Raw genomic sequence first — 24,018 nt, 5'->3', positions numbered from 1 at the left:
TGAGAAGCATGCACTCAAGAGGCTGAAGAACAATCAAAAGATGGCAATCCTTCCGGCCGACAAAGGAAACGCAACCGTGATATTACACCGTACTCAATATATTTCAAAGATGTCCGACCTGCTGCAGGATGCACTAACATACGCCAAGCTGAACCGGGATCCCACGAAAAAAGTAGGAGAGCTTCAAAAACTGCTAACCGATGTGTTCAAGTTTGTGCCTCCTTCAAAGAAGTACATTTACTACAAATTGTTATGCCACAACGGCTCAGCACCAGCTATCTACGGCTTACCGAAGATTAATAAACCGGACGTGCCTCTCAGGCCTATTGTTGATTTCACGCGTTCGCCATTGCATAACCTGTCCAAGTATCTGCATCAAGTCCTCAGGCCCCTCGTTGGAAGAACGCTAACTTATGTGAAAGATTCGGCTGATTTTGTTACCAAGCTTAAGGTTGTGGCGGTTGACGACGATGACATCATGGTTTCTTTTGATGTGAAATCCATGTTCACATGCGTCCCTGTTCAGTTCGCTGTCGAATGCTGCGAGCGGGTACTGGAAGAAGACGCATCACTGCCATCCCGAACGCCTTTTAAAACAGCTGATCTATGCCGTCTCCTGAAATTCTGTTTGCAGAACACATATTTCACTTTCAACAACGAGTTCTACAGGCAAATCTTTGGCACGGCTACGGGTGCGTCGGTATCCGTAACCTGTGCCAACCTCGCTCTGGAATCTATTGAAAATTCGGCCCTGCAATCGTTCCATACTCGTCCGAAGCTCTTCTTGCGGTATGTGGACGATTGTTTCTGTGTAATTCCCCGCAAGGACGCCAAACCGTTTCTGGACCACCTAAATTCTTTTCAACCCAAAATTCAATTCACAATGGAAGAAGAAGTTTCCGAAAGGATTGCTTTTCTTGATGTCCTTGTTCTCCGCACTCCCGATGGTCTTGCCACTACTGTTTTCCGGAAGCCCACACACACTGGGAAGTACTTGGATTTTCAGTCCGCCCACCCCATTGGCCACAAACTTTCCGTCGCGTCAGCTCTATACAACCGTGCAACTCGTCTTTGCTCCAATCCCGGTCTGCGCTGTTCCGAGCAGAATAAAGTCCGCGCCGACCTCGAGAGGAATTGCTATCCTCGACATCTGCTGCACAACGAACAACGCCGCTCTCTGCAATCTGCCGAACCCCGACTCATCGGACAACAGAAGCGCGCGAGCATTCCTTACGCCCGGGGGACAAGTGAGGCTCTGGCACGGATATTTTCGAAATACGACGTGCGCATTGCGCACGTGCCGTCCAGCAAGCTGAAACAACAGCTCTGTCACGTGAAAGATCGTCTGGAGCGCACACGTTTCCCCGGAGTGCTGTAGAAAATCCCCTGCAAAAACTGCGATGCATCATACATTGGCGAATCAGGCGATTTCAGAAGAAGATTAAGAGAACATAAGAACGACGTCAACAAATGTCGCACCTCATCGAACCCGCTGGCAGAGCATGCTCAAGAAAAGAACCACACCATTGACTGGGAGAACGCCACAATATTAGATACCATGAAACCCACATCGTCACGACTGCTTTTAGAATATTTTTATATACAGACCACGGATCATGTCATTAACAGGACGAAGGGTAATCTCCCGGATAACTACGCCCACTCACTGCGTTGTCAAGTGCGCATATAAGAAGCGGCCCATTCCGTCCATCATTCATTGTGAACAAGGGACCCGTACGGGTCCCGAAACGTCAAACGAAGTTTTTTTATAAACCATCTTTTGGCGAGTGCACGTTTTATTTCACCACAGAGCGGGAGTCAGTGACGACTGTCGCTAACCAGCAGCGGGGGAGACTTCGTAGGTGGTCGAGAGCCAGTGCCAAACCCGCGAGTTCGGCCGTTGTGGAGGAGGCAGGGTAGGTTTCAAACGAGAGGTGAAGGAGGGCTTTGCGCCAAGTGACTCGAAGAAATGGTTAGCTGTTTTTCCAGCTCGTGTGAGAGTGTTTCGACGAATGTAGTCAAAGAAAAGAATACAATCTGCAGCTCGGTTCATGCGTTCAAAGTGGTTCACAATAGTTTTCAGTGCCCTGAGGGAGACTGGTCAAGTGCGAGTTTCTGCATATGTGGGTGCAATGGTTGAATAACGGGGAAGACCATAAAAAAGCCTAATTGGTGCTCGGTGATCGGCATCCAGGTCGTTCTATCTGGTAGAGACGAGGGAAATAAGAGGCATAGCGCAGAGGACTTTGGAAGTGGAAGGCAGGACTTTGGAAGGCAGGAAATGCGCCCTGACCACGAGCGAGAAAACAGGTAGCTTGGCGGGCTATTTGCTTGATTTCCCTGCGAAGTAAGTTGAGTGCGGGTGTCCATTTCAGTGCGCAATGAAAGTGAAGGCCCAGATACTTGAATTGATTGCGCCATGGAAGGGGCTTGCAGTCAATTGACAGGCGCGCGACTATTGAGCGTGCGTTTAATCCGCGTCTCTGTACTAGTAGGGCCTCAGTTTTTTTGGAGGAAACATAGTGTCCGACTTTGCACAGGACTGAAAGGAAGTGCTGGAGAGCGCACTGAAGGAGCCGCACTGTAGAATGGCATTTAAGAGTAGAAGCGAAAGCGAAAAGGGCAACGTCGTCTGCAATGCGGGCAACATCGCGCACAAACGGCCGAATGCAGTCCACTAAGAGGACAATGTTGAAGAGAAAGAGATTAAAACAATCCCGTGGAGAACACCACAGGGCGCAGGGCCCACCTGGATAAGAAACCAGGTGGGCTTACCCCAGATGGAGGAGCGGCCCTTGATGGGTGGATGGTTCCTCCCGTGACAGGAACGAAGTGGGCGGCCAGCTAATCGGCTAACTCCAGGGTGGTAATCCCTCGATGGATGGCAACAGCTAGTGCGGGGCACCTTGGGATGCCAGGATGGAGGAAGGAGCGCATTGTGTGCCACGCACGCTGTTGTTGATGGGACCTGGAGAGAACAGCACATAGGTTGGCCCAGCTGCGACGGCACTTGGTGCGGCAGCCGCGTCTAGGCGGTTGTAGATGGTCCACAGTTCACAGTGACGGGAGCGCTAGGCATGGCGCCGGGCAAGATGACGCGCTGCGCGTAGGTTTAATAATCAGGCACAGGGGTTCCGGCCGATACAGTAAACTTGGATGTGGCTTGAGTGGCGCACTGGCTAATGTGGGCGAAGAAATCGGCCCACTGTAGTCACTCGCGCATAGTCCGCGGAAGCGTGACCAACTCACAACACTAAGTTCGCTCGCGGACGCGGGAAGCACGAGGGCGGATATCCATGGCGAAGTGATCTGAGCCACTGGTGTCTGGGTGGACTTTCCACTCATAAATGCGTGCACACTGTTGTGTCGTGAAGGCGAGGTCAGTAGCACTGGTGGTACAGCTGGCGTTCAGGCAGTACAGACCTGAAGCGAGAGGGACGTCAAGAAGTAGTTTGCCCCTTCTATCGGAGGCAGAAGTGCACGCATAAATGGAGGACTCTGAAACCGTCCCGCAATCGTACAAGCTTATCCGTAAAGACCGAGGTGCAAGAGGCGGAGGAGTAGCCATTGGAATTAAAGACAACATTACTTCCTCCCGTATAAATTACATTGATGGCCACGAAACTATGGTGCAGTATAGAATACGGGGGCAAACACATACGGCTCGGAGGTATGTACCGACCACCGAATGCACCCGCCGAGTATCTCGACTATCTAACGCAACGTACCAATTCAAGATAAAAATAATCATTACAGGAGACTTTAACTTGCCTTGAAAAACTGGTTTGGGGTGTCCCATGAGAACAAAGGAGTGGAAAGCGCTTAAATGATGTTATTAAGTGCATTTAGATTCCAGTTAAATCAATTAATTACCTGTGATACTCGAACTCTCGAACTCTGTTTGACCTCATGCGTATTGGCAGTTCTCTAGAAAACTTTTCCATAAATAAAGAAAACAAAATTTCGGACAATAAAATGATAATTCTGTCATGTTCATTCCAAATTTGAAATAGCAGTGTCAAACCATGTTAAAGACCTTTGTTAAAGATTACAAGAAGCCTTACAACATTTCTGTTTTAGCTCAATTGGATCTTGTTTTCCAGAATTGAAAACATTCAGTGACGTTTGTGTTCCGTGGTCTTATTCGAAGCAAGTTGTTCACTTCTGCGAGCAGCATTATGTTCATTTGAAAAAAAAAAAATCACGCGTCAAGCTAGAATATACGTGGCTATATCGCGAGAAGTTATACATCTGAAAAGAAAGATCAAGCGGCGGCGCACGCATCGCCCTTCGGTCGACCTTGTACACCTTATCACAACGCTGCATGATGAATTACGAATTTCTGAAACACGTTTCTTCTCGTAGACGCCGCCGTCCTTTATGAAGCATGACCCACACAAGCTTTGGCGCTCTCTTGCACGCGAACAATCCCCAGTGTCCCGAATAAAAACTCCAACCGCAATCATCACTGACCCTGGCACCATTGCTACGGATTTTAACTCCATCCTTCAGTCGGTTTTCTCACGTAAGGATTCGAGCGCTTGCCTAAAACCATACTCCATCACTCATTTCATGTCTGAAATAAACATAAGTGAGGATGGCATTTCCTGCTTTCTGCGCAAACTAGACAAAAAGAAATATTCTTGGCCTGATGATATTTTAAATCGTTTTTTTAAATAGGCATGCATCATGGGTTTCAATATACTTATGCAGAATATTCACTATGTAGATGTAAACCCTGACAACCCCGGATTACTGGCGCTGTGATTAAATAGTTCCAGTTGATAAAGGAGATTCCAAAAATTAAATAAATAACTACAGATCGGATTCGCTAACAAGTTCTGGCTGTAAATTACTCGAACACAATATTTACAAAGCAGTGATCAATCACACAGAAATTAATAATCTGCTCTACATTCGGCAACACGGCTTTCGATCCCGATTATTAGCAACCACACAGTTGGCAGAGGTAACTTACGTTATCGCAGATGCCTTTAATCTAAGGGGTCAGTTAGATGCTGTCTATTTAGACTTTTCTAAGGCATTCGACTAAGGTCCTCGCCAAGACTTACAAAACTTCACGCTATAGGTATTGGAAATAATCTAATTTCATGGATTGACTGCTTTCTTTAAAACTGTAAACAATGTGTGAAACTGAAAAATTCCGTACCTGGTAACTTGGCTCTTTATTCAGGTGTACCACAGGGTTCAGTGCTTGCACCTTTATTAATCCTAATATACATCAATGACATCCATTTATGCATCAAGCCCGGGATAAAATCCTATCCTATAGCTATCTTTTTTATTTTCGGCACCATGTCATCTGCGCTATCATAGACAAAAAGCTTATTGCCCATGTGCAGTTTCCAGAAACGCAGTTTAAGGGAAATGTTTGTGGTTTGAGCAAATTCAACCAGTTTAGCTGCTGTGGGATTTCGATGGAGGCGAAATTCTTGAGGCCCGTGTGCTGTGCGATGTCAGTGCACGCTAAAGAACCCCAGGTGGTCGAAATTTCCGGAGCCCATCACTACGGCGTCCTTCAGAGCCCGAGTCACTCTGGGACGTTAATCCTTAGTAAACCAAACTAAACCCATCAACCACTTTAGAGCGTGCACCTCTGATGGCAAGACTGAAATCCTCTCCAACTCTTTTCCTCTAGCTTAGACCCGCAAGGCAAGATTAGTTCTTTAACTTAGTTCTTAGATTAGTTCTTAGATTAGTTCTTTAACCCACAAAAGTTTACAAGAATCGGCTGTTTCTTTCCTTCACGAAATGTTCGACTCTGTGAGCGCGTTTAGTACCATCTAATTTGATAGACTGACCAAGCTCGGCGTTTAAAACGCGATAACATTTTCTCGGAGGCCTTTCAAATTTCATTTTCAGAATCGGGTAGGCCAAGAACTATCAGGTTATTCTTGCGCGTTCTGTGGTTTGCATCCTGGAGGGACGATTTAGCGTTGACGAAGCTACGATTGTGTGGACGATTATCTTGAATAACACATCGCGGGCTAGTTGGTTCATCACAAGGCAGAACAGCGCAAGCTACACACGGACAAGAAAGTAGACGAGACACACACAGCGCTGTGTATGTCTCGTCTACTTTCTTGTCCCTGTGTAGCTTGCTTTCTTCTACCTTGGAATGATTATCGCAGATTATCACTGCCATCCCCGATGCCGAAAATTTGAAGGAAACAGCTGCTACTTTTGTACGCCCCTCCTCTTCTTAACGTCCCTGGACGTGACAGTATTGAAAATAAGTAAATAAGAGTTTCGGTTCTCTTGCAGTTTAATGGTCTGTGTGATCCCGCCCTTTTTATAGCGTGTGTGCGGCACTGAGGCTTGATGATTGTATTTCCAAGGCCTGTAGCATTGCAAAAAATTTGCACAGGGCCTCTCTGGCGGCTCACCTGAAGTTGCTGCTGAACCGCTTGGCGTACCCGTCCAGCTCCTCGCGCGCAATGATGTCCTGCTCGCTGACGTTGACGTCGATCATCACCACGTTTGTCTGGTCGCGGTGGTCGGCGAACAGGTACCGCAACAGCTGCAGCATGGGCGTCACGCCGCTGCCCGCCGCCACCAGGCCCAGCTGGGTGGCCAGCGGAAGCCGCCGGCCGCTCCCAAGCGTAAAATGGCCGCGCCCGTCATACACGAAATGCCCGCGGGGCCCCACCACCTGCACGGGTCGCGTGTGAGAAGCACTCTCTCGAGTTAGTCGGCACATTGCCCGAACACGACTACTGGGATTAGGCGAGAGTCGTAGTTGACAGAGGGAAAATATTCAGGGGGCACTTTGGCTCTCTAAAGTGCTGCAAGGCGAAAGCCTTTCCTGGCGCAGTGTTTATTTATTTTTTATTTTTTATATTTCTTTTATTACATTTTTTTTATCCTTTTTTTATTTTGGTTTCCTTAAAGTTTTATTTTTCATATTTCTATTTTTTTATTTTATTCTTGTATTTTGTCATTTTTATTGTTTGCTTTACTTTCTTTTCTTATTTTTAATTTTTTATTCCCTTTATTTTATTTATGAAACCCGTGCATTCACTAGATGCGCCTTTATTCATGCTCAAACCTTGAGCCTTCTTGGCGGAGTGGTAGCGTCTTCGCTTCAAATGCCAAAGGTCCTGGTTCGATTCCGAGCCTCGACACAGTTTCCTATGAGTAGTGACGCCGAAACGCGGACAAATCTGCCGACACGGCTGCCGACGGCGCTAAACTAATAGACACCTCGTTGAATAAGGGTGTCCCACAAGAAGAACCCGACTAGCGGCAGGCCGATGTATGGATTAGTACAACAAAGTATCGTTTTGGAGCTCGTTGCCACTACATCAAGTTTTCTGATGTGTGCTTTAAGGGTACTTTACTATTGTGCAATCTGCTGTGTATTCCAGCTTCATTTGCCGCCTCGCGGCCCAGTTGAGCCTTTTTTTTCCGTGCTGGAAAAGTCTAGTTTGATGGAAAAGAGGAAGCCTGAGTGCGCCGTCTGTTTGCGCCTGGCGAAACGAGCGTGAAGGGGCGCTCCGAAATTCTCCAACGAGCGGTCATCTCCCTGCAGTCAACATCAGAATCGCGGTGTGGACTAAACGCTTCTAAATACGCAGGAAACTGCGTGAAGATCATGTTCAAGCAGTCGGAGCGAACGCCCAAGCACTGTTTACCCACTGTCAGTAGCAAGTTTCCTGTCACTTTCAGAGTCGCCCAGAAGGCCAGACATGAGCGTTGGCGTAAGAAGAATAACGGCTAAAGCATCTTTTGAATCGTTCGGCGCAGAAGTAACGGCAGACCATAAGGATGCACCGGCGCCATGTTAACCAGCGAACAAAATTATTCACCGCCTTCTGCGTACCATCAAGGGCAAAAGTATCCAAGTTCCGGCCTCTGCCACTCTGCGTGGGGACGCCACCTGACAAAGCACTTCTGGTGTCGATACCGACGCAGTGGGCCCGTTTCGACACCAGAAGTGCTTTGTCAGGTGGCGCCCTTGCGCAAAGTGGCACAGGCCGGAACTTGGAGAGAGGGTGCGTTACTTTTAGTTTGGGTTTGTGTTTTAAGTCCCAAAGCGAGTAGGGCTACGAGGGACGCCGTGGTGAAGGGCTCCGGAAATTTCGACCACCTGGGGTTCTTTAACGTGCTCTGACATCGCACAGCACACGGGCCTCTAGAACTTCGCCTCCATCGAAATTCGGCCGCCGCTGCCGGAATCGAACCCGCGTCTTTCGGGTCAGCAGCCGAGCGCCGTAACCACTGAGCCACCGCGGCGGAGTGGTGTGTTACTTTTGTCTCCGATGCTATATCTTTTCAGTTTGAAGGCTGCAGCTGGTGGAACTAGCCACCTACCTTGTGCGTCGCAAGGTCGCATAGAGAAACTTTTCTTGGGACCACTCATCTCGTTTCTGTTGACAGTGCAGGGATATATGCGCTTATGAAGCGGCTTACAACACTGTGAAGTGACACGTGCAAGTTCAAGGTGCTCGCCTCAGTGCCCAAACTTCACAAAGATAATAGCCGGCGAACACAAGCACCGTAGCTCAGTATGTATACTTTAGGTTGCAGTAGCGCAAACAGACAACTCATTATCGTTCACAAGAAAGGAACAGCCTCATTTCCTTATGGCGTAAGGTGAAAAAAGACTAGCAGCGGCTTGCTCTAAGAACTTTGCTTAGGAAATTTTATCGCATCATGGAATCAGAGCGCTTGCAGACGATTCTTGTTAAGTTTTATGCGTTCTGTGTCCTCGTGTGGAAGCGCTGTGATTCCACGATGTCGGACAAAAACCAACTATCTCTGCAACGTACGCTGCATTTTATCTCACAGGGTGCAAAAGGAGAACACGGCTGAGAAGAGTCCAATTCATCAGCACCAAAAGACATCCTGAACGACGGGAGAGGAACTCTGGTAGATAAGGCTGCAACCGATACACTCAATGCTTCCAAAGGTCGAGTGTACTGGAAGCAACAGTAATTTCTCACTCGTACGAGTCCACCGAAAAGGGGATCTTGAAGACTTGTATAAACGTAGACAAATCTCTATACTGTCCATTGCTCACAATGAACTTATGAGGATGCTTGCATATTTTTATTTATTTATTTTTATTTAGAACATACTGCAGGCCTACAGTAGGCCCAAGCAGGAGGGGCGAATACATAATATATGAAAAAAAGAACAGGTTTTGCAAAATTGAAAAATCTTAAATACAAGTTGTAACACAAAATACAGCAATAAATACAAGGCTCAGATGCAAAATACAAAAAGTAAACGTAGAAATAAATGGCTCTCAAATTAAATGCAGTGAAGAAAACATAGAGTCAAAAGAATCAGCTCTGGAATTTCAGCAACGTAACAATTCAGCCAACTGTGCAAACAGGCTTGTTTCCAGAAGGGCTACTCGGCACTCAACCCCACTCACACCACTTATCAGAGAACGGAGTGATAGCCACATCCTGTCAAGAAGCTCCCATTATGAAGACTTTTTCACTTCATATGAAAACAAGCCTTGAACTCGGAATTTTATCCCACCAACCTTGAAGAAATGCAGTAAAGAGCAGTCATTGACGACAGGCTGATGATGTCAGAGCACTACCTGTACACTGCTGCCACTAAACAGCTGAGAATGTAATGAAGGCCGGACCTAATTCAAAGTTCGGCGAAAACTTGTCTGGAGAGAAAAGGGCAGACTCAGGAAGTGGGGAAAAAAAATATAAGAAATGACCTCTCGCGACTCGTTAGGGCCTCTTGCCTGCTCATAAAAGGAAAACGGATCGGCCGTTATTGTATTCTTCATGAGCGCTGGGATGAGCATGTACGTTTCGGACATGCATCCATGTACGTTTCCGGATGAATGTAGTTGATTGGATTTGAAATTATTCTAGAAGCGGTCGCGATTATGATACTTTCTCAGTAGCTATGATTCTGCCTGCGTACTGCGCAATGGACCATCTGGCCTTTTCGTAGTGATCTCCGAGATATAAGCTTCTACGTGTTTGACGCCCATAAAATCGGTGCAGCTTCAAACGCATCTTTAGACGATGCCTACCTTTGGTATCCAACCACCCATACCTTAAAGAGGTTTAGTAAAAATGAACTTTTGGGCAAGTTGGTTGCCTAGCTTAGCCACAACCGCGGCGCGAAAAAACGACCACATAGGGAAGAATGCACTCAGGATACGGACTTGAGCGTGTTGGTGTCTTGAATTGTGGGGGCACGACACCGACTGTTGCACGATGTTCACCCCGGTATTGGCCTTCCAGGTGCTGTCGTACTGGCTCTCTGCTGGTACGCGCCGTGGCCTGGACCCCTGCCCATCACCTACACTGCACTTCCCGGATTCTTCAGCTCCGTGGATGCCTGAACAGTCATCTGCTGTATCAACCGGACCTGACCGCCCATATTTGGCGCCGCTCGACGCCTTCGCCTGGAAACCACCGCCATCGACTACGTCATCAATCACATGGCCAGAGGCAACAGTATTTAATCTGCGGCACAACGTCAGCTCGGCGGGGCACGACACCGACTGTTGCACGATGTTCACCCCGGTATTGGCCTTCCAGGTGCTATCGTACTGGCTCTCTGCTGGTACGCGCCGTAGCCTGGACCCCTGCCCATCACCTACACTGCACTTCCCGGATTCTTCAGCTCCGTGGATGCCTGAACAGTCATCTGCTGTATCAACCGGACCTGACCGCCCATATTTGGCGCCGCTCGACGCCTTCGCCTGGAAACCACCGCCATCGACTACGTCATCAATCACATGGCCAGAGGCAACAGTATTTAATCTGCGGCACAACGTCAGCTCGGCGGGGCACGACACCGACTGTTGCACGATGTTCACCCCGGTATTGGCCTTCCAGGTTAGTTACCTAGACTACGCTAAGGAGACTCGTAGTAGTGATCGTTGTCTTTTCGCGGTGTCGTGCCCCTACGACTTGAAATGGCGCACTGCGCTGCGTGTGTTATGTGACATACTTGCCTTTGATTTGCTATCTGAGCTAATGCTGCTGCTTTCGGGAGATGTTGAACTTAATCCTGGCCCCGGACCAACCAACCTTTCCGATGTTTCAGATGCTCTCAAGCGGCTAGAAGAACACCATGCAGCCATGCGTGCCGACCTTGATCACTTGAAAACAACCCAAATCAGCCATGAAACACAACTAACTGCACTTTCAAACCGAGTAGCAGTGCTCGAATTAGACGACCGTAAAACAGTATCACCATCAAAACAGGTAGAGACTAGCCAGATTAGGCAGGACATCGCTGAACTAAAGGCCGCCAACATAGACGCGAAGAACAGAATGCGCCGAAACAACCTGCTCTTTTTCGGCTTAGATGATAGCGACAAAGAATCGTGGACTGAATCGGAGGAAAAAGTTATTGCGCTGTGCAAAGAAAAACTAGATTTGAATCTAGAACCAAGCGCAATAGAACGCGCCCACCGCATTGGTCAATTCTCAACGGAAAAAAAACGGCCAATAATAGTTAAAATGAATCACTACAAGGGAAAAGAAAGCGTGCTTGCATGTGGTCGTAAATTGAAAGAAACGCCTTACGTTATCCGAGAAGACTTCGAATTCGCCACTCGACTCGCTCGCTCCAAATTAGTTCAATTCATTAAGCCCCGAGGGTGTAGCTTTAAACTTCGATACGATAAACTTATCGTTGGCGAGAAATGTTACACCTACGATCATGCCTCTGATACCATAACAGAAACAGATACGAACACCAAGCCCGCGGCAAAGATAAATGGAGCACAGGACAATACACAGCAGGCCTCAGAGCAAGTCAAGTGACACTCTACTGAACTGCATGAACCGATTCCGCCAAGCAATCGTCATTCACCCGCACTCATCAACATCGCTTTTACTAATATACGGAGTGTTCTACCTAAACGCCATCAGGTTCACAGTTTCATTGAAGTCACAGACGCCGATATGGTCATACTCACAGAAACTTGGCTGCACCCAGAGATAGAAGACCACGAATTGTTCCCTTCAGACTTCCATTTCACCACATACCGCAAAGATCGCACTAACCGAAAAGGGGGAGGAGTTCTAATAGCCGTTCGTAACACTCTGCAGTCCTCGCTTATCCGGCATGATAATAACCTAGAAATGATCTGGGTATGCCTTCACAACGCCTCCGAAAAGCTAGTGTTCGGTGTCTGCTATAGACCTCCAGACAGTCACGTATCATTCCCCGATTCCCTACGCCATGAATTAACGATTATTAGGAATGAGTATCCTAAGGCACCCATATTTCTGTTTGGTGATTTCAATTACCCACAAATTAACTGGTCATTGCTCTCGACACTAAGTTCGACACCTGCAAACGAACAGAAACTTTTTCTAGAACTAACCCTTGACTTAACCTTCAGCAAGTGATAACAAGTCCAACGAGAGGAGACAACATCCTTGATCTTTTGCTCACAAGTCACCCGGACGACGTAAAATCTATTACTGTCCTTCCTGGATTAAGCGACCACAAGCTTGTTCACATCTCCATGACACTACCTTTAAAAAAGAAATCACCAACCAGCAAACTGATAAAAGACTACAAAAGGGCTGATTTTGATGCTATGAACAATGATCTTGCAAAATTTTTCGACAACTTTCGTTGCACTTATCTAAATCGCACACCTAACTCAAACTGGAATTTGTACAAAGACACCCTACTACATTTGGAAAGTAAGTACGTTCCAACACTACTTATTAAATCAGATACCAAGAATCCATGGTTTAACAAACGCCTGAAGTCTCTCCTTGGCAAAAAGAAGCGCCTGTATCGAACAGCAAACAATCAAAATAGTCACTTAGCATGGGAAAAATATCGCTTGTGCGCCCAACAGTATACCACAGAACTGACAAGTGCTAAAGATAAATTTTACTCTCAAGATTTACTATCAATCCTTCACTCTAACCCCAACAAATTCTGGCGCATGCTATCTAATAAACCCCAAGATCGCCATGTACAACTCCTAGATGCTGATGGAGAACCAATCAAAAGCGATGACTGTGCGACCGCGCTCAACAATTACTTTACGTCAGTTTTTTCCGCTGCTAACGTTACTGCTAATGAGCACATTCCAGAAATCTCACTCTCAGAAATGCCTAAAATCGAAATTAACCCTGATGGTGTATCAAAGCTTATTGCCTCACTGAAAATATCTACATCTGCCGGCTGCGACCAAATTAACAGTAAGCTACTAAAAAATACCATTTCATTGTCTAGCCAGGTACTGCATCTAATTTTTGCGCAATCCTTAGATACCAGGGTTGTCCCCGACGATTGGAAAAAAGCTCGAATTACACCCATATTTAAAGCGGATGACCGCACGTGCCCTAACAACTATCGTCCCATTTCCCTCACTAGTATACCGTCTAAACTACTTGAGCACATTATTTTTTCCAGTCTTATGACCCACCTAGAATCAATGAACTTTTTCTATCCGAATCAACACGGCTTCCGCAAGCAGCTGTCATGTGAGACCCAGCTCGCCGAATTCACCCACGACATTCTACAATACTTAGATAACCTTGTCCAGATTGACGCTATCTTTCTCGACTTTTCAAAAGCATTTGATCGTGTTTCCCATAATCTTCTTCTTTTTAAGTTGTCATCGCTCGGCATTCCACAAACTTTGCTCTCCTGGCTAGAGCACTTCCTTAAAGGACGTAAGCAGTTCACCTGTGTTAACAACTGTCGCTCAGCTTTTACCGACGTAACATCCGGCGTACCTCAAGGTGCAGGCTTATCACCTCTTTTATTCCTCATCTACATCAATGACCTACCGATCAACATAAAATCTACGCTACGTTTATTCGCAGATGACCGCGTAATTTACAGCCCCATCCACGGCGCTAGTGCCATTGCCGCTCTTCAACAGGATCTAACCACTATCTCAGCGTGGTGTGACAAATGGCACATGCCTCTTAATCTAAATAAATGCCAATCCATATCATTCTCCCGCAAAAACACAGTTATTGATAGCACTTACAACATAAAATCGGTCGCCGTCACCAGAACATCATCTTATAAATACCTAGGAGTACACATCACATCATCGCTGTCATGGACAACACACATTCAGACCATCTGTTCCAAAGCATCACGCACACTTGGTTTTCTCCGGCGCAATCTAAAATCTGCATCACCTGAAGTAAAAAAGTTGGCATATATAACATTCGTACGTCCTAAATTGGAGTACGCGTCATCTGTCTGGCATCCATCACAATCGTATCTCATCTCAGACCTTGAAGCCATTCAAAATCGCGCCGCCCGTTTCATTACATCGCAGTACTCAAGAAATACCAGCGTAACATTACTAAAACGATCCCTCGGCCTTCAAACACTAGCAACTCGCCGTGTTATTTCCCGTCTATGGCTCTTTCACTCTTTCTTTTATCGCTCACCAAGACATTTGTTGCTGCAGCCACCCCCACGTACGTCATCCCGCCTAAACCACAGTAACCCAATCGCACGCATTAAAACCCGCACCTCCGCAATGAGCAGTTCATTTTTTCCCGACGCCATAGTGCTCTGGAATGGCCTTCCCGACAACATAATAACATGCTCCGATCGCCGCCTTTTCCGCGAGAAACTGGCTAATCACTTCTCATAAACATATCCATACTGCGACACCGAAGTGCCAACTGTTCCTTGTTTTCTTTTTGTATGTTTATTTCTTGCTTTTAGTTTGTATATTATTGTACTCTTTTTGTACCCCGTGTATTTTTCCCCCTTTCTTTTTTTTTTGTGTTCTCTGCCACTACCCTCCAACCTGTATGTACGCCCTCCCTTATGTAATGCCTTCGGGCCTTTAAGGGAGAAATAAATGAAATGAAATGAAATGAAATGAAATGAAATGAATTTGTTATTCCCTATGAGTTTGTTTCTTCGCGCTGCAGTTATGTCGAATCCTTAAAGGTGCAGTGAAGAGGAATCTGAACTCGTCTTTCTGCCGCGGGAACTTGATCTACACGTTTCGATCATTCTTAGAAGCTTCGATTCATTGCTCTGTGTGCCCGATTTCCCTAATTAAATCGGATTAACGTCCGGCGCCTGCGTTTTTTTTTTTCAATTCTCGGCGTGCGGTGGGCGGAGTCGACCAACGCGTGGAGTGCCATTCAGCCAGCTCCGTGAAGGCTTTGCTTTAACTTGATTTTTTTTAGCTTTTCGTGAATAAATAGTTTCATTCGCAGATAATATAGCCGCAAAATAAGCCCGCAGAAATAAAAACACGCGCGGTCTATTTGCTACTACTGTTTACTACGTATTACTCCGGCGATGGCAGAGCGGCAAGCCGCCACGGGACTGGGTGAAAGGCACTCCACGCGTTGGTCGACTCCGCCCACCATACGGGGAGAATTAAAAAAAAGAGGGAGCCGGACGTTAATTCCATTTAATTTGGGAAATAGACCACACAGGGCAATAAATCGAAGTTTCTAAGAATGCTCGGAACGTGTAATCTACACGTCAATCTGAGTTCCCGCGGCAAAAAGACGAGTTCAGATTCCTCTGCACTGCACCTTCAAAGAGGGCCTCCGTTCTTCCAGCCTTCAATTTTCTTGTTATTGGTGGCCTAACATTTAAAACAGAATTCAGAGTGCTGCCTCGGTCAACGCATGATGTGATTCCTGTGATTGATTTTCCTCAAGAGTGCGTTGCAACTTTAGACTGTCGAACGGGAGAGGTTGCTTTGAATTCTTCACTACTTGAGGCTCTTGTGGATGACTCGACACCTGATTTTATAGCATTTGCTGTGGAAGAAGACACTATTCTACCAGCTTTATCGGCAGAATTCATGCGCGTTTCCTTTATTCGCAGTCAGTGCGAATCTGTAGAAGTTGCAGTAGAACCTACGACACTGGCCTGTTCTAAGAAGAGTATCTTCTTGCCTCGTAACGTCGCTCCCTTGGTCAGAGGCCGTACCGAGCTGTGGACAGTCAATCACTCTGAAGAGCCAGCTGTGTTTCCTCGGGGCCTCAAACTCGCCCGTTTCTAGGAAGGCGTGAGAGGTTCCGCCGCGGCGTTAACCAGCTCTGTCGCTGAGCTGGTTAACGAGAATGTTCTAGTCCCTGGGCAGCTCCATTTATCCTTGTTAGGAAAAAAGATGGCACTTAGAGGTTCTGTGTTGACTAATGTAGCTTAAATACAGCCACAAAGAAAGACGTCTGCCCGCTTCCATGTACAGATGACACAAGTGACTGTCTGCACTCAGTTTCATACTTTTCTACTATTGATCTGAGATCAGGCTACTGGCAAATCCTCATGCACACTGCAGATAAAGAAAAAACGGCATTCGTATCTCCAGACGGACTTCATGAATTTAACGTTATGCCTTTTCGATTATGTAATACGCCTGCAAAATTTTCCGTGCTGGAAAAGTCTAGTTTGATGGAAAAGAGGAAGCCTGAGTGCGCCGTCTGTTTGCGCCTGGCGAAACGAGCGTGAAGGGGCGCTCCGAAATTCTCCAACGAGCGGTCATCTCCCTGCAGTCAACATCAGAATCGCGGTGTGGACTAAACGCTTCTAAATACGCAGGAAACTGCGTGAAGATCATGTTCAAGCAGTCGGAGCGAACGCCCAAGCACTGTTTACCCACTGTCAGTAGCAAGTTTCCTGTCACTTTCAGAGTCGCCCAGAAGGCCAGACATGAGCGTTGGCGTAAGAAGAATAACGGCTAAAGCATCTTTTGAATCGTTCGGCGCAGAAGTAACGGCAGACCATAAGGATGCACCGGCGCCATGTTAACCAGCGAACAAAATTATTCACCGCCTTCTGCGTACCATCAAGGGCAAAAGTATCCAAGTTCCGGCCTCTGCCACTCTGCGTGGGGACGCCACCTGACAAAGCACTTCTGGTGTCGATACCGACGCAGTGGGCCCGTTTCGACACCAGAAGTGCTTTGTCAGGTGGCGCCCTTGCGCAAAGTGGCACAGGCCGGAACTTGGAGAGAGGGTGCGTTACTTTTAGTTTGGGTTTGTGTTTTAAGTCCCAAAGCGAGTAGGGCTACGAGGGACGCCGTGGTGAAGGGCTCCGGAAATTTCGACCACCTGGGGTTCTTTAACGTGCTCTGACATCGCACAGCACACGGGCCTCTAGAACTTCGCCTCCATCGAAATTCGGCCGCCGCTGCCGGAATCGAACCCGCGTCTTTCGGGTCAGCAGCCGAGCGCCGTAACCACTGAGCCACCGCGGCGGAGTGGTGTGTTACTTTTGTCTCCGATGCTATATCTTTTCAGTTTGAAGGCTGCAGCTGGTGGAACTAGCCACCTACCTTGTGCGTCGCAAGGTCGCATAGAGAAACTTTTCTTGGGACCACTCATCTCGTTTCTGTTGACAGTGCAGGGATATATGCGCTTATGAAGCGGCTTACAACACTGTGAAGTGACACGTGCAAGTTCAAGGTGCTCGCCTCAGTGCCCAAACTTCACAAAGATAATAGCCGGCGAACACAAGCACCGTAGCTCAGTATGTATACTTTAGGTTGCAGTAGCGCAAACAGACAACTCATTATCGTTCACAAGAAAGGAACAGCCTCATTTCCTTATGGCGTAAGGTGAAAAAAGACTAGCAGCGGCTTGCTCTAAGAACTTTGCTTAGGAAATTTTATCGCATCATGGAATCAGAGCGCTTGCAGACGATTCTTGTTAAGTTTTATGCGTTCTGTGTCCTCGTGTGGAAGCGCTGTGATTCCACGATGTCGGACAAAAACCAACTATCTCTGCAACGTACGCTGCATTTTATCTCACAGGGTGCAAAAGGAGAACACGGCTGAGAAGAGTCCAATTCATCAGCACCAAAAGACATCCTGAACGACGGGAGAGGAACTCTGGTAGATAAGGCTGCAACCGATACACTCAATGCTTCCAAAGGTCGAGTGTACTGGAAGCAACAGTAATTTCTCACTCGTACGAGTCCACCGAAAAGGGGATCTTGAAGACTTGTATAAACGTAGACAAATCTCTATACTGTCCATTGCTCACAATGAACTTATGAGGATGCTTGCATATTTTTATTTATTTATTTTTATTTAGAACATACTGCAGGCCTACAGTAGGCCCAAGCAGGAGGGGCGAATACATAATATATGAAAAAAAGAACAGGTTTTGCAAAATTGAAAAATCTTAAATACAAGTTGTAACACAAAATACAGCAATAAATACAAGGCTCAGATGCAAAATACAAAAAGTAAACGTAGAAATAAATGGCTCTCAAATTAAATGCAGTGAAGAAAACATAGAGTCAAAAGAATCAGCTCTGGAATTTCAGCAACGTAACAATTCAGCCAACTGTGCAAACAGGCTTGTTTCCAGAAGGGCTACTCGGCACTCAACCCCACTCACACCACTTATCAGAGAACGGAGTGATAGCCACATCCTGTCAAGAAGCTCCCATTATGAAGACTTTTTCACTTCATATGAAAACAAGCCTTGAACTCGGAATTTTATCCCACCAACCTTGAAGAAATGCAGTAAAGAGCAGTCATTGACGACAGGCTGATGATGTCAGAGCACTACCTGTACACTGCTGCCACTAAACAGCTGAGAATGTAATGAAGGCCGGACCTAATTCAAAGTTCGGCGAAAACTTGTCTGGAGAGAAAAGGGCAGACTCAGGAAGTGGGGAAAAAAAATATAAGAAATGACCTCTCGCGACTCGTTAGGGCCTCTTGCCTGCTCATAAAAGGAAAACGGATCGGCCGTTATTGTATTCTTCATGAGCGCTGGGATGAGCATGTACGTTTCGGACATGCATCCATGTACGTTTCCGGATGAATGTAGTTGATTGGATTTGAAATTATTCTAGAAGCGGTCGCGATTATGATACTTTCTCAGTAGCTATGATTCTGCCTGCGTACTGCGCAATGGACCATCTGGCCTTTTCGTAGTGATCTCCGAGATATAAGCTTCTACGTGTTTGACGCCCATAAAATCGGTGCAGCTTCAAACGCATCTTTAGACGATGCCTACCTTTGGTATCCAACCACCCATACCTTAAAGAGGTTTAGTAAAAATGAACTTTTGGGCAAGTTGGTTGCCTAGCTTAGCCACAACCGCGGCGCGAAAAAACGACCACATAGGGAAGAATGCACTCAGGATACGGACTTGAGCGTGTTGGTGTCTTGAATTGTGGGGGCACGACACCGACTGTTGCACGATGTTCACCCCGGTATTGGCCTTCCAGGTGCTGTCGTACTGGCTCTCTGCTGGTACGCGCCGTGGCCTGGACCCCTGCCCATCACCTACACTGCACTTCCCGGATTCTTCAGCTCCGTGGATGCCTGAACAGTCATCTGCTGTATCAACCGGACCTGACCGCCCATATTTGGCGCCGCTCGACGCCTTCGCCTGGAAACCACCGCCATCGACTACGTCATCAATCACATGGCCAGAGGCAACAGTATTTAATCTGCGGCACAACGTCAGCTCGGCGGGGCACGACACCGACTGTTGCACGATGTTCACCCCGGTATTGGCCTTCCAGGTGCTATCGTACTGGCTCTCTGCTGGTACGCGCCGTAGCCTGGACCCCTGCCCATCACCTACACTGCACTTCCCGGATTCTTCAGCTCCGTGGATGCCTGAACAGTCATCTGCTGTATCAACCGGACCTGACCGCCCATATTTGGCGCCGCTCGACGCCTTCGCCTGGAAACCACCGCCATCGACTACGTCATCAATCACATGGCCAGAGGCAACAGTATTTAATCTGCGGCACAACGTCAGCTCGGCGGGGCACGACACCGACTGTTGCACGATGTTCACCCCGGTATTGGCCTTCCAGGTTAGTTACCTAGACTACGCTAAGGAGACTCGTAGTAGTGATCGTTGTCTTTTCGCGGTGTCGTGCCCCTACGACTTGAAATGGCGCACTGCGCTGCGTGTGTTATGTGACATACTTGCCTTTGATTTGCTATCTGAGCTAATGCTGCTGCTTTCGGGAGATGTTGAACTTAATCCTGGCCCCGGACCAACCAACCTTTCCGATGTTTCAGATGCTCTCAAGCGGCTAGAAGAACACCATGCAGCCATGCGTGCCGACCTTGATCACTTGAAAACAACCCAAATCAGCCATGAAACACAACTAACTGCACTTTCAAACCGAGTAGCAGTGCTCGAATTAGACGACCGTAAAACAGTATCACCATCAAAACAGGTAGAGACTAGCCAGATTAGGCAGGACATCGCTGAACTAAAGGCCGCCAACATAGACGCGAAGAACAGAATGCGCCGAAACAACCTGCTCTTTTTCGGCTTAGATGATAGCGACAAAGAATCGTGGACTGAATCGGAGGAAAAAGTTATTGCGCTGTGCAAAGAAAAACTAGATTTGAATCTAGAACCAAGCGCAATAGAACGCGCCCACCGCATTGGTCAATTCTCAACGGAAAAAAAACGGCCAATAATAGTTAAAATGAATCACTACAAGGGAAAAGAAAGCGTGCTTGCATGTGGTCGTAAATTGAAAGAAACGCCTTACGTTATCCGAGAAGACTTCGAATTCGCCACTCGACTCGCTCGCTCCAAATTAGTTCAATTCATTAAGCCCCGAGGGTGTAGCTTTAAACTTCGATACGATAAACTTATCGTTGGCGAGAAATGTTACACCTACGATCATGCCTCTGATACCATAACAGAAACAGATACGAACACCAAGCCCGCGGCAAAGATAAATGGAGCACAGGACAATACACAGCAGGCCTCAGAGCAAGTCAAGTGACACTCTACTGAACTGCATGAACCGATTCCGCCAAGCAATCGTCATTCACCCGCACTCATCAACATCGCTTTTACTAATATACGGAGTGTTCTACCTAAACGCCATCAGGTTCACAGTTTCATTGAAGTCACAGACGCCGATATGGTCATACTCACAGAAACTTGGCTGCACCCAGAGATAGAAGACCACGAATTGTTCCCTTCAGACTTCCATTTCACCACATACCGCAAAGATCGCACTAACCGAAAAGGGGGAGGAGTTCTAATAGCCGTTCGTAACACTCTGCAGTCCTCGCTTATCCGGCATGATAATAACCTAGAAATGATCTGGGTATGCCTTCACAACGCCTCCGAAAAGCTAGTGTTCGGTGTCTGCTATAGACCTCCAGACAGTCACGTATCATTCCCCGATTCCCTACGCCATGAATTAACGATTATTAGGAATGAGTATCCTAAGGCACCCATATTTCTGTTTGGTGATTTCAATTACCCACAAATTAACTGGTCATTGCTCTCGACACTAAGTTCGACACCTGCAAACGAACAGAAACTTTTTCTAGAACTAACCCTTGACTTAACCTTCAGCAAGTGATAACAAGTCCAACGAGAGGAGACAACATCCTTGATCTTTTGCTCACAAGTCACCCGGACGACGTAAAATCTATTACTGTCCTTCCTGGATTAAGCGACCACAAGCTTGTTCACATCTCCATGACACTACCTTTAAAAAAGAAATCACCAACCAGCAAACTGATAAAAGACTACAAAAGGGCTGATTTTGATGCTATGAACAATGATCTTGCAAAATTTTTCGACAACTTTCGTTGCACTTATCTAAATCGCACACCTAACTCAAACTGGAATTTGTACAAAGACACCCTACTACATTTGGAAAGTAAGTACGTTCCAACACTACTTATTAAATCAGATACCAAGAATCCATGGTTTAACAAACGCCTGAAGTCTCTCCTTGGCAAAAAGAAGCGCCTGTATCGAACAGCAAACAATCAAAATAGTCACTTAGCATGGGAAAAATATCGCTTGTGCGCCCAACAGTATACCACAGAACTGACAAGTGCTAAAGATAAATTTTACTCTCAAGATTTACTATCAATCCTTCACTCTAACCCCAACAAATTCTGGCGCATGCTATCTAATAAACCCCAAGATCGCCATGTACAACTCCTAGATGCTGATGGAGAACCAATCAAAAGCGATGACTGTGCGACCGCGCTCAACAATTACTTTACGTCAGTTTTTTCCGCTGCTAACGTTACTGCTAATGAGCACATTCCAGAAATCTCACTCTCAGAAATGCCTAAAATCGAAATTAACCCTGATGGTGTATCAAAGCTTATTGCCTCACTGAAAATATCTACATCTGCCGGCTGCGACCAAATTAACAGTAAGCTACTAAAAAATACCATTTCATTGTCTAGCCAGGTACTGCATCTAATTTTTGCGCAATCCTTAGATACCAGGGTTGTCCCCGACGATTGGAAAAAAGCTCGAATTACACCCATATTTAAAGCGGATGACCGCACGTGCCCTAACAACTATCGTCCCATTTCCCTCACTAGTATACCGTCTAAACTACTTGAGCACATTATTTTTTCCAGTCTTATGACCCACCTAGAATCAATGAACTTTTTCTATCCGAATCAACACGGCTTCCGCAAGCAGCTGTCATGTGAGACCCAGCTCGCCGAATTCACCCACGACATTCTACAATACTTAGATAACCTTGTCCAGATTGACGCTATCTTTCTCGACTTTTCAAAAGCATTTGATCGTGTTTCCCATAATCTTCTTCTTTTTAAGTTGTCATCGCTCGGCATTCCACAAACTTTGCTCTCCTGGCTAGAGCACTTCCTTAAAGGACGTAAGCAGTTCACCTGTGTTAACAACTGTCGCTCAGCTTTTACCGACGTAACATCCGGCGTACCTCAAGGTGCAGGCTTATCACCTCTTTTATTCCTCATCTACATCAATGACCTACCGATCAACATAAAATCTACGCTACGTTTATTCGCAGATGACCGCGTAATTTACAGCCCCATCCACGGCGCTAGTGCCATTGCCGCTCTTCAACAGGATCTAACCACTATCTCAGCGTGGTGTGACAAATGGCACATGCCTCTTAATCTAAATAAATGCCAATCCATATCATTCTCCCGCAAAAACACAGTTATTGATAGCACTTACAACATAAAATCGGTCGCCGTCACCAGAACATCATCTTATAAATACCTAGGAGTACACATCACATCATCGCTGTCATGGACAACACACATTCAGACCATCTGTTCCAAAGCATCACGCACACTTGGTTTTCTCCGGCGCAATCTAAAATCTGCATCACCTGAAGTAAAAAAGTTGGCATATATAACATTCGTACGTCCTAAATTGGAGTACGCGTCATCTGTCTGGCATCCATCACAATCGTATCTCATCTCAGACCTTGAAGCCATTCAAAATCGCGCCGCCCGTTTCATTACATCGCAGTACTCAAGAAATACCAGCGTAACATTACTAAAACGATCCCTCGGCCTTCAAACACTAGCAACTCGCCGTGTTATTTCCCGTCTATGGCTCTTTCACTCTTTCTTTTATCGCTCACCAAGACATTTGTTGCTGCAGCCACCCCCACGTACGTCATCCCGCCTAAACCACAGTAACCCAATCGCACGCATTAAAACCCGCACCTCCGCAATGAGCAGTTCATTTTTTCCCGACGCCATAGTGCTCTGGAATGGCCTTCCCGACAACATAATAACATGCTCCGATCGCCGCCTTTTCCGCGAGAAACTGGCTAATCACTTCTCATAAACATATCCATACTGCGACACCGAAGTGCCAACTGTTCCTTGTTTTCTTTTTGTATGTTTATTTCTTGCTTTTAGTTTGTATATTATTGTACTCTTTTTGTACCCCGTGTATTTTTCCCCCTTTCTTTTTTTTTTGTGTTCTCTGCCACTACCCTCCAACCTGTATGTACGCCCTCCCTTATGTAATGCCTTCGGGCCTTTAAGGGAGAAATAAATGAAATGAAATGAAATGAAATGAAATGAAATGAATTTGTTATTCCCTATGAGTTTGTTTCTTCGCGCTGCAGTTATGTCGAATCCTTAAAGGTGCAGTGAAGAGGAATCTGAACTCGTCTTTCTGCCGCGGGAACTTGATCTACACGTTTCGATCATTCTTAGAAGCTTCGATTCATTGCTCTGTGTGCCCGATTTCCCTAATTAAATCGGATTAACGTCCGGCGCCTGCGTTTTTTTTTTTCAATTCTCGGCGTGCGGTGGGC

General features: G+C 46.5%; 1 protein-coding gene across 1 annotated transcript in view; it reads right to left on the bottom strand.

Annotated features, from left to right (window-relative positions):
- LOC149324991 (NADH-cytochrome b5 reductase 2-like) overlaps window positions 1–24,018 on the bottom strand; it is an 80,837-nt gene that overhangs the window by 22,535 nt on the left and 34,284 nt on the right. The window contains exon 3 of the mRNA XM_089563421.1: window positions 6,429–6,673. Within this exon, the coding sequence (XP_089419547.1) occupies window positions 6,429–6,673 (245 nt within the window). The remainder of the gene's footprint in view (window positions 1–6,428; window positions 6,674–24,018) is intronic.

Source organism: Amblyomma mixtum, chromosome 10 (genome assembly GCF_055824585.1).
Source record: "Amblyomma mixtum isolate Tamu chromosome 10, ASM5582458v1, whole genome shotgun sequence".
Taxonomy (NCBI): domain Eukaryota; kingdom Metazoa; phylum Arthropoda; class Arachnida; order Ixodida; family Ixodidae; genus Amblyomma; species Amblyomma mixtum.
The sequence above is the reverse complement of the archived record's forward strand: the minus strand, read 5'-3'. Positions and strand labels throughout refer to the sequence as shown.